The sequence below is a fragment of the Oncorhynchus clarkii genome, chromosome 11 (genome assembly GCF_045791955.1).
Source record: "Oncorhynchus clarkii lewisi isolate Uvic-CL-2024 chromosome 11, UVic_Ocla_1.0, whole genome shotgun sequence".
Lineage (NCBI taxonomy): Eukaryota > Metazoa > Chordata > Actinopteri > Salmoniformes > Salmonidae > Oncorhynchus > Oncorhynchus clarkii.
This window is the reverse complement of record NC_092157.1, coordinates 33,798,185-33,814,090: the sequence shown is the minus strand read 5'-3', so window position 1 is coordinate 33,814,090 and position 15,906 is coordinate 33,798,185. Positions and strand designations below refer to the sequence as shown.

The following is a 15,906-nucleotide window of genomic DNA, read 5'->3' as shown; positions in this document are numbered from 1 at the left end:
GCAGGATAAAGCTTAGATGAAAGTTTCTCTCAGCTTGAGCTGAATGACTGTCGCACCATCAGAATCAGAGGAAAAACATTCTTCGGAGGCAGACTACTGGAAACTGGGACAGAATAGGGGAGTCTCACCCATCAGAGTGGCATGCCTGTTATAATAGTTGGGCAGTTAGACTCCAGAGATAGATTACACTTATGGAAGGCAATTCATTTGGGGAGGCAGGTAGCCTAGTGGTTAGAGCTTGGAACCGGTAACCGAAAGGTTGCCGGATTGAATCCCCAAGCTGATAAGGTAAAAATCTGTTGTTCTGCCCCTGAACAAGGCAGTTAACCCACTGTTCCCCAGTAGGCAGTCATTGTAAATAATTGTTCTTAACTGACTTGCCTAGTTAAAGAAAAAAAATCACCACACCCAGTGTGGGTTGTTGCTGTCATTTTCTTACAATATCCTTGCACAAACCAAATCTAATCTAACAGCACCTTGCATTGTTGTTGCTGTTAACTCAACTTTCTGAATTCAAGATAAGTGTTATTAATATTAATATATCCTCACGGTAAGATGAGATCGCCAATTCATATTATTCAGTGAATGGTATTCAAGCCTGATGACCACTGTTATTTGGGTAACATTAACAGTCTCTTCAGGTCAGATGATGACCTGTCAATAAGCTTGCTGAGTGCCCCAAGTTAGCATTTCTCTGGACAAAAAGGAATGCTCTGTTTTGTGGACGAGTGAAGAGCTAGCGCCGCATTCTTAGAGTGCGCGTGTGCACGCAGTCTGCTTTTATCAAGCATGACTAGTGTCTCTAATCATTCGAATTGCACCATTACCACCAGCGAGGACAGCGCACGGTGGGTTAGCGCTTTACGCGTTAAAGGTGTTCAAGCCATTATCTATCTGAATCAAAAGGCTATCCAATCAAATATGGCCCTGGAACAACAGCACCACTCCTCCTCTTACTCCTCAAAATAAATCTGGAGTTGAGTGGTTTGGGATTTTGATTTATTTGACTTTTGGATCCTGGATTTTGATTTATCGACGGGTATTTATTTACAGCAGCAAACATGGACCAGTAAGAGGCCAAGAGGATGTGCTCTCTCTCTCTCTCTCTCTCTGCCAAACAGGGCTTTAGAGATTTACAGATAACGTCTAGCTGTAATAACCACGACGTAGTGTACGGGCATAACACGCACAGTAGGATATGTGTCCCAAATGGCACCGTATTCCCCATAAGGTTTATTAATGCAGTCATCGAGTCAGGGGCTACCTCTGTGGGCCCTGGTTAAAAGTGGTGCCCTACTGTATATAGGGAATAGGGTGCCATTTGGGACCTGTAATACAAAGAGCAGGCATGCCTCTTCATGGTGATAAACAAGGCAGCTAAATATGTTGGAAAACAACGTGTGGTCTAGCGTCCAGGAAACGTTACAATAATAGGAAGGAAATTCTATTCATTTCTGGATTGGTGGCTCACAGATCTAGTTTAGTCCTAAGAATAGATTCAATGGAACTAGTTTTCAAAGAATCCATTTTACCCCTTTTGAGTTTAGGGCCTACACATCCTGATTATGCAGGTCTGGAATTTCCTGGTCTTTGCTAATAAACAATATAATAATAGATGCCATTTAGCTGATGCTTTTATCCAAAGCAACTTACAATCATGCATGCATCCATTTTTGTATGGGCGGCACAGCGGCCAAACACACAGCCCAATGTACTGTATATAGTACAACTGCAGTTTGTCTACAGTCAATCTTTTGTTTTACTGTATCAGTTTTACCCTCAGTGGTATTGCAGCTAATCCGTCTCACAAGACAGGGTCACCTGTCAGAGTGTGGACCAGCCTTTCCATCACTGAACATGATGCAGCTAAATCCAAAGGAATCAAGAGAGGGGGGATAGTTGCCCGAGCTGGAGTCCCTCTTTAGATGACCATTACCCCATAGGCTCTGGTCAAAGGTACTGCACTATAGGGCGCCAATTGGGACACATTGCTGACATACAAACATCCCTGTCATAACCTTACACAAGTACTTTTCCCACTCAATAATGACAGATGTTGAAATACGACCGAAAAGCAACATCAAAATGAATGAATGAAAAGATTGATTTAAAACGTATCAATAAACTCAAACTTTGTGAATTTCCTCCACAGGAGTGCAGCCTGAATATCACACTGTAATAGCAACTTGAACATGATCACATAATTAAAATATTCATGAAAATCAACATCAGAAGGGTAGTTCTTTTTCAGGAATGAAGTTTAAATATCACAGTGTCATGTAGACTGAACATTCAGTGCTAAGTGATGGAATATAGAGATCCACAACAACACGGAGAGAGAGAGCACTAGGTTACACACAAGTATTTACGTAGCCCCGTGTTTTAATGAATCAGCGTGGTTTGAACGGAGGCAGAGGCGTATTGATTTCTCTGTCTGCTCTATCAGAGAAAATGCCTGGGGGAGAGCTAGCATCCACTGGTATCTGCTCATCAGCGCCAGTCAAGTGAATTAGCCATGATCGCTAAAGGCTAACAACATAGTCCATACATAAGGTTGGGGAAAAACTAAAGTCTGCATAGGGCTCTGGTCAAAAGTAGGGCACTATGTAGGGAAAAGAGTACCATTTGGGATGCAAGCACAGTATGTACTCAGTGCAGGATCTACAGGTTTCGGTTGGCGAGATTACAAGTTGCCGAAATTAGCTTTGGAGAAGGGCATAGATGGGGTAGAAAGACGAGGGCTTAATAGCAACATCAATTAGTGTACACACTGTAACGGAAAAATGTGAATTACATAGCAATTTGGGGTATTATCAACAGTAAAATGTATTGTGGGAAAATGTTGTGGGCGGAGCAAAGAATTGCTGTATTTTTCGAACGGTACTGTAATTCCACCCCACAGAATACAGGCTCGCCAAAAAAGCTTTTGACCACTAGTGGGTGTATGGTATTGCTCATTAACATATTTTGAGACGTGCCTTGTAAGAGTCTATATTTGTTGAACCCATGAGGATGCTGTACCAATTTAACTCCTATGTGGTTATATAGCCCCATGAATTTGTTTAGGAAACCGATTGGAGTGGCAGCAAGTCTTGATTCTGAAATGGTTGTGCATTTTGCCATGTCCTTTTGGTCTGTTTGCCCTGTAGTCACTGCCCGTTTGGAAGCCTTTGTAAAGCAAAGCTCAAAGTTCCATCATATGATGATTGACAGATGTTGAGTTCAGCTACTCTCTGGTAGCACTGTGAAATGTTCAGCATTCGAAGTAGGCTTTGTATGTATGTACAGCTGAAGTCGGAAGTTTACATACTCCTTAGCCAAATACATTTAAACTCAGTTTTTCACAATTGCTTACATTTAATCCTAGTAAAAATGCTCTGTCTTAGGTCAGTTAGGATCACCATTTTATTTTAAGAATGTGACATGTCAGAATAATAGTAGAGAGAATTATTTATTTCAGCTTTTATTTCTTTCATCACATTCCCAGTGGGTCAGAACTTTACATGCACTCAATTAGTATTTGGTAGCATTGCCTTTACATTGTTTAACTTGGGTCAAATGTTTCGGGGAGCCTTCCACAAGCTTCCCACAATAAGTTGGGTGAAATCTGGCCCATTCCTCCTGACAGAGCTGGTGTAACTGAGTCAGGTTTGTAGGCCTCCTTGCTCGAACATGTTTTTTCAGTTCTGCCCACAAATATTCCATGGGATTGAGGTGAGGGCTTTGTGATGGCCACTCCAATACCTTGACTTTGTTGTCCTTAAGTCATTTTGCCACAACTTTGGAAGTATGCTTGGGGTCATTGTCCATTTGGAAAACCCATCTTCCTGACTGATGTCTTGAGATGTTGCTTCAATATATCCACATAATTTTCCTTCCTCGTGATGCCATCTATTTTGTGAAGTGCACCAGTCCCTCCTGCAGCAAAGCACCTCCACAACATGATGCTGCCACCCCCGTGCTTCACGGTTGGGATGGTGTTCTTCAGCTTGCAAGCCTCCCCCTTTTCCCTCCAAACATAACGATGGTCATTATGTCCAAACAGTTCTATTTTTGTTTTGTCAGACCAGAGGACATTTCTCCAAAAAGTACCATCTTTGTCCCCATGTGCAGTTGCAAACCGTAGTCTGGCTTTTTTATTGCGGTTTTGGAGCAGTGGCTTAATCCTTGCTGAGCGACCTTTCAGGTTATGTCGATATAGGACTTGTTTTACTGTGGATATAGATACTTTTGTACCTGTTTCCTCCAGCATCTTCACAAAGTCCTTTGCTGTTGTTCTGGGATTGATTTGCACTTTTCTCACCAAAGTACATTCATCTCTAGGAGACAGAACGCATCTCCTTCCTGAGCGGTATGACGGCTGCGTGGTCCTATGGTGTTACTTGCGTACTATTGTTTGTACAGATGAACGTGGTACCTTCAGGCGTTTGGAAATTGCTCCCAAGGATGAACCAGACTTGTGGAGGTCTACATTTTTTTTTCTGAGGTCTTGGCTGATTTCTTTTGATTTTCTTATGATGTCAAGCAAAGATGCACTGAGTTTGAAGGTAGGCCTTGAAATACATCCACAGGTACAGGTACTCAAATTATGTCAATTAGCCTATCAGAAGCTTCAAAAGCCATGACGTCATTTTCTGGAATTTTCCAAGCTGTTTAAAAGCACAGTCAACTCAGTGTATGTAAACTTCTGACCCACTGGAATTGTGATACAGTGAATTATAAGTGAAATAATCTGTCTGTAAACAATTGTTGGAAAAACCACTTGTGTCATGCACAAAGTAGATATCCTAACCGACTTGCCAAAACTATAGTTTGTTAACAAGACATTTGTGGAGTGGTTGAAAAATTAATTTTAATGACTCCAACCTAAGTGTATATAAACTTCTGATTTCAACTGTATGTGTAGCTCGGTGGCAAGTACAATTCTGTATTTCATATTACAGTAAGTACTGTTTAATGACGTGTGTGACATCATTGTCCCCAGCACAAGGTGCATCTGTGTAATGATGATGCTATTTAATCAGCTTCTTGATATGCCACACCTGTTAGGTGGATGAATTATCTTGGCAAATGAGAAATGCTCACTAACAGGGATCTAAACAAATGTGTGCACCAAATTTGAGCGAAATAAAGCGTTTTGTGCGTATTTCAGCTCATGTCCCATGGGACCAACACTTTACATGCGTTTCTAGTTTTGTTCAGTATAATACACTGCCTCAAGCTAGAGCTTGAATGAATAAGTCCCACTAGACCAAACAAAGTATCCCACCCAGTCTCTCTGAAACACTCACACACTTCTTGCTCAGTGACCTGATTCTAGTCTGTTTGGATTGAAGGATGACACATAGGCGTCCAGTCATTAGCGAACAACAGCGGAGCACGTCTCCTAGAGTTAAGAAGCAGGGCATGATGATGATCTCACACCATCCTACATTCTGAGACCCTTGAGCCAGCCAGGTACAGTTCTTCAGTCCACATGACTAAGGTAGACAGTGTTTTTTAAATTTTTTATTTAACTTAACTCAGTTAAGAGTAATGCCGGCCTATCAAGAGGCCAAAAGCCTACTGCGGGGACGGGGGCTGAGGTTAAAATAAAAATGTTGGACAAAACACACATCACGACAATAGAGACATCACAACACTACATAGAGAGAGACCTAAAGACAACAACACAGTACGGTAGCAACACATGACAACATAGCATGGCAGCAACACATGACCACACAGCATGGTAGCAACACAACATGACAACAACACAGTAGCGACACAACATAGCACAACAGGTGGATCAACAAATCACCTACAAATCCTCTTGCATCAAAACTAACTACACATTCTTATTTGTAGATCCGTTAGTCACAACTTACCGACAATGCATCACATATTTGATTCTCTCAAACATTGCTTGTCTTTCCAGGTTGTCAATCTGGAAGCCATTTTCCCTGCTGCCATGGCGACCATGCAACCTCTTCTTCCCATAATCCACCATAAATGGAGGTCTTTGACTTCTAAATTGGCTGAGTTTGTCTGACTCAGACGATTTATGTCTGGTGTCTATCTATATCTCCTCCTGTGCCAAAGTCTGACAATTATCTCAATCCTTTAGCACAGGCTTTTTTCATAACCTTCTTCGCATCCCAAATAGTACCCTATTCCCTATGTAATTGCACTACTTTTGACCAGGGTCAATAGGGCTCTGGTCAAAAAAAGTGCACTTTATAGGGAATAGGGTGCCATGTGGAACACACAGTAATATGTAATAGTTTTTCTCTCTGCATTATTGGGAAGGGCCCGTAAGCATTTCACAGCTAGTCTACAGCTGTTGTTTATGATGCATGTGACAAATACAATGTGATATGATCCCCTCCCCATGAAATTCTCCTTTGGCAGACCGTTGTGTAAATATGTCCAAGCCACCGCTCAGTCAATGGAGCTAAGAAATTCTATATTTATACAAAGTCTGAGGCAAATTAAATTTCAAAACCCAGTGTAGTGAGAAATGCGTAATGAATGATGTGGACCACAAATGAAGAATCTTTGAGGGCTGTTTGATCTGGGCCAGTGTGTTACGATGGTCTGTAATAACACTTACAGTCTTGCCAAAGTTTGTCAAGGTCGCCAATAGATAAACCAGAGGGCTGTATGGGTAATGTTAGGCATTAATTAATCTAATCCTTTCTCGATTTTGAGGAAAGCGATCTTATCTCACGCTTAAAGAAAGTAATCCCAATTAGATTGAGCTTGTTTTAGCTCATTTAACCAAAGTGCATTTTCAACCCAAAATCAGAAAGCGTCAGTCGAGAACAAATTAACAAGGAACATGTGTGGAATGGCTCAGCTTGTAAGGTTCAAGCCTGGAATAACCTGGTGCCAACTGTCATGGCACCATATTCTGTCACGCACGCTCCTGTGCCATCTGCCAGAAGTAATGTAACAAAATCTCGAACAGGAAAGTCTTTCCACAGACCACTGAGAAAGTAGACACACACACACACACACACAGTCTCAAAGTGCATCCTTATTGGGATCTCGGATGATTCACAGGAAACTGAAGTGAGCTCCCTCACATTCATGTCCAGACAAATCTCCTTACTAAACTCTGCTGTCCGTCTGCATGCCATACTGACACCACACAAGAACAACACAAGATGACTCCTTATACTGTGCAATGGCCCGGATGACTAAGGATAACTGGGGACAGTTGGGCTTTAGCTTTTCCCCCGTGCTGCTCTTGTCTCACCCGCCTTTACAAAATGACTGACAATGTTTACATGACCTGTACACTAGTACGAGAGAGAGAGAGAGAGAGAGAGAGAGAGAGAGAGAGAGAGAGAGAGAGAGAGAGAGAGAGAGAGAGAGAGAGAGAGAGAGAGAGAGGGAGAGGGAGAGGGAGTCTGTCTGTTTTGGCAATGTTAACATATGTTTCCAATGACAATAAAGCCCTTCAATTGAATTGGTGAGATAAGAGTGCGTGGGTGCTCGGAGATAGACTAGCTGATGGTTGAGTATGCAGCCTAGCAGTCTCTCTCTTCTCGCTCCCTCCCTCTCTTTTTATCAATGCGTGTCTCAGACGTACAGAGCCTTAAACCTGCCAGATGTGTCATTAAAGAGGCCAGCTTAGACCACTGGCCTCCGGCACACTCCATGGTCTCCTCTGATGAAAAACTGATTTCCACAGCAGCCAAGGCCAGAGGGGTGACAGGCAAGTGGGACCACAGTAGAAAGTGGACGCTGGGATTGAACCCCAGTCTCCAGTGGGGAGCAGTAAAAACATGATTGGTCGGGTGTGTTACCACTAGACCGGGTCACAGCAGCCACTACAGCAGCTGACATCTTTAAGGGAAAGTCAGAGCTTTTATTTCAGCTTCAGTCAAAGTCCTGGCCCTGTGGCTTACGTCAACACTGAAGACTTAACAGATGCTGGAAATGTCACCTGTCACACACGCTTACCATCCAGCCCCAGTCACGCAACATCATCGCTAGAACGACCTCCGTGCCTCGGCTGCAGCCATGGGCTGTGTCCCAAATGGCACCCGATTCCCTATAGAATGCACTGCTTTTGACCAGGGCACTATTTAGGCGACAGGGTGCCATTGGGGACGCACATTGGTCCATGGCCCAAGCCTGGCCTTAGATGCCATAGCTTGACCTATTAAACCAGCACAAAATGGGACCTGAGCTTGATCTATGAACCTGTATCGGTAATCTCTGTTCATAAAGTTGAGGTGAAACACATAAGGTTATGATGATAAATGAGCCTTATCCGAGCCAGAATGGCCCATAGGGCAGAAGCCTATTTCCTATTTTCCTATAAAGATTTAAATTAAGTGAAAAATATGAGGTTGCGGTGATGCCAGTGCGACTAGTTATGCCAGTGCGACTAGAAAATTGCGGAATCATTGAAGTAACTTCCAAATAAAGACAGACAGAGAGTGAATGGGGGCTCTCAACAAACAACAAAATCACCCAAAATAGCTCTACAAATTGAATATCTACAGCGTTTGTATGTGGAGCTGCTTCTAAGATTCAGGCTTTAGCAGGAAATGTGGAGAAAGTTGTGTTTTTGTCATCATCACTCCGACTCACATAGAGAAACATTGAGCTGAGTCCTCCAAGCCTCCATCTGCCACAATACACAGATCATGTATTCTCTTTGAAAGTCTTTTGAGAGGGTATGTATGTGTGTGGGGCGGTGGCATGGCGCAAAGTAATTCTTCAGTTAAGAATAGCAGTGGGTAGAAACTCTGTACATACTGCGGTAGAAATGTGAAAGTAAGGTATAGAAAGAAAGAGGGGGAAGCAAGAGAGAAAGATAGAGACAGAGAGAGAGACTTAAAGAGAGAGATACAGAGGAATATATAAGTAAAGAGAGAGAAAAAGACACAGAGAAGACGTGTGTGTGTGTGCGTGCATAGGAGGGGCAGGAGTCCTCCTGGTCAGTGGTCTGTTTGTGTGAAGAGGTTAGAGGGAGCACACAGAGCCACAGACTGGGAGACATCTGGTTTCCAGTACAGACCTGCCCCTCATAGCCCACAACCTGACTTTTTACTGCAGGTAAGAACAACTGACACACACACACACACTGACACACACTCACTGACACACACACACGTACACACACACAGCTCCAGACCTGCAGACTTCCCAGCATACCCTGCTCACATTCCCGACCTCCTTCTGTCACCCGAAAGTTTGACTCACGCCCACAGCTCACCTCTCTCCTCCCACCGCCCTCCCCCCTGCCAAAACGCTGTCTGTCTCCCCTGTCTCTTCCCCTGTCTCCCCTCCCCCAACTGACTGTCTCTGAGTTAGACAAGAAACACATAAGTCAGACCAGACACTAGGATGAATGGTATCCACATCGACGGGGCTGTAGTGGGGCGGGTCGAGAGCTTCAAGTTCCTCTGTGTCCACATCACTAAGGAATTAACATGGTCCACACACACCAACACAGTAATGAAGAGGGCACGACAACGCCTCTTTCGCTTCAGGAGGCTGAAAAGATTTGGCATGGGCCTGCAGATCCACAAAAAGTTCAACAGCTGTACCATTGAGAGCATCTTGACTGTCTGCATTACTGCTTGGTATGGCAACTGCTTGGCATCCGACTGGAAGGCGCTACAGAGGGTAGTGCGTACGGCCCAGTACATCACTGGGGCCGAGCTTCCTGGCATCCAGGACTTCTATACCAGGCGGTGTCAGAAGAAGGTCCTAATAACTGTCAGACTCCAGCCACCCCAGTCACAGACTTGCATGGCAAACGGTACAGATGAACCAAGCCTGGAACCCTGTGTATATAGCCAAGTGATCGTTTCTCATTGTGTATTTATTCCTTGTATTATCTTTCTATAATTGTTTTTCTGTCTGCATTATTGGAAAGGACCAGTAAGTAAGCATTTCACTGTTAGTGTACACCTGTTGTTTACAAAGCATGTGACCCCCCAAAAAATGTTGACACCCCCCCGAACGTGTGTGTGTGTGTCTGTGTGTGTGCGTGCGCATGTGTGTGCGCGTGTGTAGGTGTGTGTGTGTGTGTAATTGGCAGGGAACATCTTGATTGACAGAGGGGGATAGATAGTTTAAAGGGATAGTTCAGGATTGTGGCAATGAAGCTCTTTATCTACTTCCCCAGAGTTATTATTAACTCAAGGATACCAATTTTTTAGAGGTAGTTTCACGAGCCGCTGCTAACAGTTACCATAGACTTCCAGTCTTTGTGCTAATGCTAGTTCGCAATTGCACAAACACCAGTTAGCAACTTCCTTCAAGCTGCACACAGAGACGTAAAAATGGTTATCCATGAGTTCATCTGACTCTGAGGAAGTAGATAAACAGCTTCATTGCCAAAATCCTGAATTATCCCTATAATGAAAACACGTGTTTACTTGATACAAGATGATACAAGAAGTACTCACCAAATACTTCAAGACAATGACACTACAAAACCAAGGGTAGGTTTAGGGTGCATTCCATATGACCCCTATTCCCCATATAGTGCACTACTTTCGACCATGGCCAGGAAATAGTAATGGATTATAAAGGGAATAGGCTGCCTTTTGGGACGCGGCCAACTCTCCTACTGTGTTTAATCTAAGCTAACTAGGGTGAGGGAATGTGATGATGGGGCCAAAAGTGAGTGATCAGACCCTCTGCTCCCTTCCATAATCCGCACCCCACGGAGATGGGATTGGAAAAACAACAACGTGACGTGGGATCCAGTCACGTGATCAGGTGAGGAATGCCTTCGACTCCGAGGCACGGAAGCAGAGTGCTGATAGGACGATCTAATGCTGGACTACAATCACAATACCAGTATCACAATCCTACTATACTCAATTTTCCAAGGGCAACAAGGGAAAAACGAAGCAGTTTAAATTCTTTAAAAACGTGCTAAAATTGTGAATGCTAAAGTTAGAAAAATAAACAAACGTGACAAAATGTGTTTCTATGTTTCCAACATTAGGACTGTGTCCTCAAGAAACAAGAAATTATGTCTGCTTCATGTTTTGTTTGCTTATCATGATACTTATGAGTATCAGACTACTGATATCATAAATGATACACAACACAACACAAACTGATGACTGATGAACAGGACAGGAAGCGGAGCCCTGACAGGTAGATCTAATCCCACAACAACCCGGTCTGACCGATACACACAAAACAAAACAGATAACACACTGATCTCCTGTAGCCGACCACACACATGGCAAAACAAACCTGTAAACTGAGTAGCATGGGAGTAAGGAAAATGGCTTGGTGGCTAACATGGGGCTAGTGAAACTAGTGAAACCCATACACTGTAACTACTACAATTACTATACTACTAGTACACAGTTGTGTAAAGTACTTAAGTAAAAATAATTTAAAGTACTACTTAAGTAGTTTTTTGGGGGTATCTGTACTTTACTTTAACATTTATATTTTTGCCAACTTTTACTTTTACGATACTACATTCCTAAAGATAATATTATACTTTTTACTCCATACATTTCCCTGACACCCAAAAGTGCTCATTACATTTTGACAGGTAAAATGTCCCAATTCACACACTTATCAAGAGAACATCCCTGGTCATCCCTACTGCCTCTGATGTCACGACTTCCGCCGCAGTCGGCTCCTCTCCTTGTTCGGCCGGCGTTCGGCGGTCGACGTCACCGGCTTTCATTTATCCATTTGTTTTGTCCTGTTCCCTTCACACCTGGTTTTCATTCCCTACATACACTACATGCTTTTATTCCTCTGTTCCCCCTCATGTCTTTGTGTGAAATCGTTTGTGTGTTACGTGTTTGTACGCACTAGGCTAGCGTTCAGTATTTCCGTGTATTTTCACAAAGCTTGTTTGTATTGTTATACATTTTGTGTCTTGTGACTGTTTTGCGCGCTTTACACTTTGCCTTGTTGGTTGGAGGTTTTTGACGCAGTTGTGTTCGTCTGTATCTCCCTCCTGCCATACTAAAGTGTGCACCTCTTCCCAATTCTCTGCTCTCCTGCACCTGACTTCACCAGAAGTACGCACACGCCAGACATCTGAAGGACTCACTAAGAACAAATGCTTTGTTTGTAAATAATGTCTGAGTGTTGGAGTGTGCCCCTGGCTATCCGTCAATAAAAAAAACTAGAACATTGTGTCATCTGGTTTGCATAATATAAGAAATTTGAAATGGTTTATATTTTTACTTTAACTTTTGATCCTTAATTAGCAATTCCATTTACTTTTGATACTTAAGTACATTTAAAACCAAATACTTTTGGACTTTTATGCAAGTAGTATTTTACTGGGTGACCTCTCACTAAAGGCTTCAATCATACAAAAGTTATACTCAAATCCAAACTGGTTCTCTGGCAAATTAGTAGGAATGTCTCACCCTATGTTCAAGAATGGCCTTTTTCCTTTACTCAGAACTCTCACTTTGAGTTACTGGAAAAGGAAATCATCTCCCAAATATTGCTATTTTAAAACAAGCTATGAAAGCTGGTTGCAATTGTATCATTTTTTTAAACTAGGCAAGTCAGTTAAGAACAAATTATTATTTATAATGACGGCCTACCCCAAATGACACTGGTTCAATTGTGCACCGCCCTATGGGCTCCAAATCATGGCCGGTTGTGACACAGCCTGGAAAGGAACTAGGGTCTGTAGTGATGACTCTAGTACTGAGATGCAGTGCCTTAGACCACTGCGCCACTCGGGAGCCCCATAAAATACTGAACAAATAATCGAACAAATTTTGTGGTTAAATTCAAATGCTCTTTCCACAATTAATTGCAGCATTACCGCAAAAATCGAAGAGGAACGCGGAAGGGGAAAAATTAAGGAACTTGACTGTCGGCCATTTTGAGCCTGCAATCGAACCCGCAAATGCTGATGCTCCAGATACTAAGCTAGTCTAAAGGACAGTTTTATTGCTTCTGTAATCAGAACAACAGTTTTCAGCTGTGCTAGCAAAAGGGTTTTCTAATGATCAATTAGCCTTTTAAAATGATAAACTTGGATTAGTTTACACAGCATGCCATTGGAACACAGGAGTGATGGTTGCTGATAATGGGCCTCTGTACGCCCATGTAGATATTAAAAAAAAAAAATAATTGTCCATTTCCACCTAAAATAGTCATTTACAACATTAACATTGTCTACTCTGTATTTCTGATCAATTTGATGTTATTTTAACGTACAAAAAAATTTGCTTTTCTTTCAAAAACAAGGACATTTCTAAATGACGCCAATCTTTTGAACGGTAGTGTAAATATAACTGACCCGTTTCAGGAAACTAGCCGTATGTCGGGGGTCACATGAGAGCCATTTGATCGTAATCTTTTTTTAATCAAAATGCGTTACATTTTTTGGCAGAAATGCCTTCCGGAACATGTGAACTTTCATGTGCCTTAATATCAAACTTTTACATCTGTAAATATGAATACATTGTTAAATTATGATCCCTGTTGATTAATCCACAGAAAAAGTGAGCAACCTTCCCGCTAGCCGTGATTGGCTGAGATAATGCGTGGGCTGGACATGAAGAGAGTTGAATTCGGATTGGTCTGCCATATAGCACGCTTCTGTCTATTTGAGCTGGTTAGTGTGTGTAGGTAATCCTGTCTAACGCGGCTTTAAAAAAAAAATATTGCTTAGTACAACACTGCATAAGTGTTGCTCTCCATTTTCTGTAGGACCGAGTTTTGAAATCAGTGGAATTAGTATGATAGCTAAGGAGACAGAGAAAAAAACCTGTCTCCGGATTACATCTTCAAACTAAGGGCAACCATGGTATCAGTGACAGGGAGAAGTGTCCATGATGTATACGGGTAAGATACGGGTAAGTTAGTCTAGACGCCACTATGCAAGTAGCCATTTCAATACAATGTCACTGCGACAACTGTTGATAGACGTAGCTGGTAAATTCGCTTTGGCAATCTACTCCAATTTCCGACCACGGGTAAGATAGTATAGCTAGCTACATTTTCAGATGTTACAGTTTTCTAATTTTGACAAAATATTTTCATTTCAAGTTAAAGTGTACTGTTAGCTAGCTAGCTAACATTAGCTGGCTGGCTCGCTAGCTAACATTACGTATATTATTTGTATCTCGGAGCCATTTGCGTTGCTTGTTATAGCCTAATGTTAGCTAGCTAACATTGAACCTGGTTGGTTAGCTACCTGCATATTCATGCAGGGTAGTAACGTCATGAGTTGTGATTATGGTAAAAAATGTAGCACGCTAGCTACATGTCTCAACAAAAGACTCCACTATGCAAGTGCCCATTTTAATAGAATGTCACTGCGGCGACAACTGTTAGCCAGGTAGCTTCGATGCTTGACTGCTGTTGTCAGGACAGAACCCTCGAATCAACCCTTAAAGAGATTGGTGGAGCTAAAGTTGAAGAAGATGTGAACAATGCTGAATGGGTGTAGACAAAGAAGAGCTCTCCAGTAGATACCATAACATTTAAAGGCCAATTTCTCAAAAGTGAGGTTACAAGTTTATCAACTTTTAAAGCCGAATTACTTTCCCATTGTTCCTCAAATGCAGTGTATGATATACCATTATGTAGCTCTGTGTCTCGGCTTTATCCAATGTAAAAAACACCATTTCAGATGTTGCTACATAAGACCGGATCAAGGTGGTCGGTGCAAAAAACATATATGGGGGATTGGATGTGATGCAGACATTTGCATTGATGGAAGCTACAATCTATCTGCAATATTAAAGCTAATCTACCCCCTAAAAAAGAAGAGATGCTCATAAACACATGGCCACTGGTGTCACAGTGGAAAAGCAACATGACTGTAGTCCAGTACTTACTGTGCATAGAGCCCTGTGGAAGAGCTGAGGCTTTAGGTGGGCTGATTCTGCTCTTGGGTTGGGCCACCATGTCCATAGTCTGTGCCTGGCTTTGGGACTGGCTCTGAGTCTGAGACTGCATCTGGGACTGCTGTTTGTCCGCCTGTTGCAGTGCAGGTGGGGCGGCTGCAGCCAGGCCCCTCTGCTTGGTCAGGGTCCCGTCGCTGCCGGCCCTCATCAGCTTCTCCCCTACACTCACCACCCGGGCTCGAGCCCCACCAGGAGCCTCCTTACGGGAGGACGACACCTTGGAGCCCGCCCCGGCGGAGGATGGTCGAGCCAGCCGTGAAGCTTTAGACATCCTGCTGGAAGTCAGTGGAAGGCTGGGTGTCTGGGACTCTCAGTCTATCTGTCTCTCTTAGATTCTGTTCGTGCCAGGTCCGTGGTAAACAGTAGAGTATTCCAGCTTCTCAGAGTGTGTGTGTGTGTCTCCCACTGGGCTCTGCGAGTCCTGACTGGAGCAGGTAGGCTGGGTTGGGCAGCCAGAGGGAGGAGGGTACATTTGGGAAGGCAGAAGGAGAGAAGGAGGAGAGAGAGAGAGGGGGGCGGGAAAAGTTCCCTGGAAGGTGTACTCTTCTGCTGACAGGGCCTCCTGGGCTTATCCTCCAAAGCAAACAGAGCTGTGTGTGTGTGTGTGTGTGTGTGTGTGTGTGTGTGTGTGTGTGTGTGTGTGTGTGTGTGTGTGTGTGTGTGCGTGTCTGTTTGTGTGTGCTCAAACCTGTGGCTCGGCAGAAGGTGCTGGGCCAAATGCATATATAAACAGCCAGGTCCTTAATGTCAGCGCATTCCAGCTCTATAACCCACTGTTTCCCTCTCTATCCCCCGCTCTCACACTCTTCTCATCCCCTCCTCCTTTTCTTTAATCTGCTGTAGTCCCTCTCTCATTGACTCTGTCATATACAGACAGTCCCGTACTCCCTCTCTCATTGACTCTGTCATATACAGACAGTCCCGTACTCCCTCTCTGTCATATACAGACAGTCCTGTACTCCCTCTCTCATATGTAAACAATTCCGTACTCCCGTTTTCTCTGCTCTTCTCTTGCTTTTCGGTTTCCTCTTCT

The 15,906-nt window shown here is 43.2% G+C and overlaps 1 protein-coding gene across 12 annotated transcripts in view; it reads right to left on the bottom strand.

Annotated features, from left to right (window-relative positions):
- Positions 1–15,263, bottom strand: part of LOC139420449 (sickle tail protein homolog) — a 163,084-nt gene extending 147,821 nt beyond the window's left edge. For all 12 annotated transcript variants that reach the window (XM_071170592.1, XM_071170609.1, XM_071170593.1 and 9 more), the window contains exon 1: positions 14,805–15,263. In XM_071170592.1, coding sequence (XP_071026693.1) covers positions 14,805–15,144 — 340 coding nt within the window. In that variant the 5' untranslated portion in view covers positions 15,145–15,263. The remainder of the gene's footprint in view (positions 1–14,804) is intronic.
- Positions 15,264–15,906: the final 643 nt, after the last annotated feature.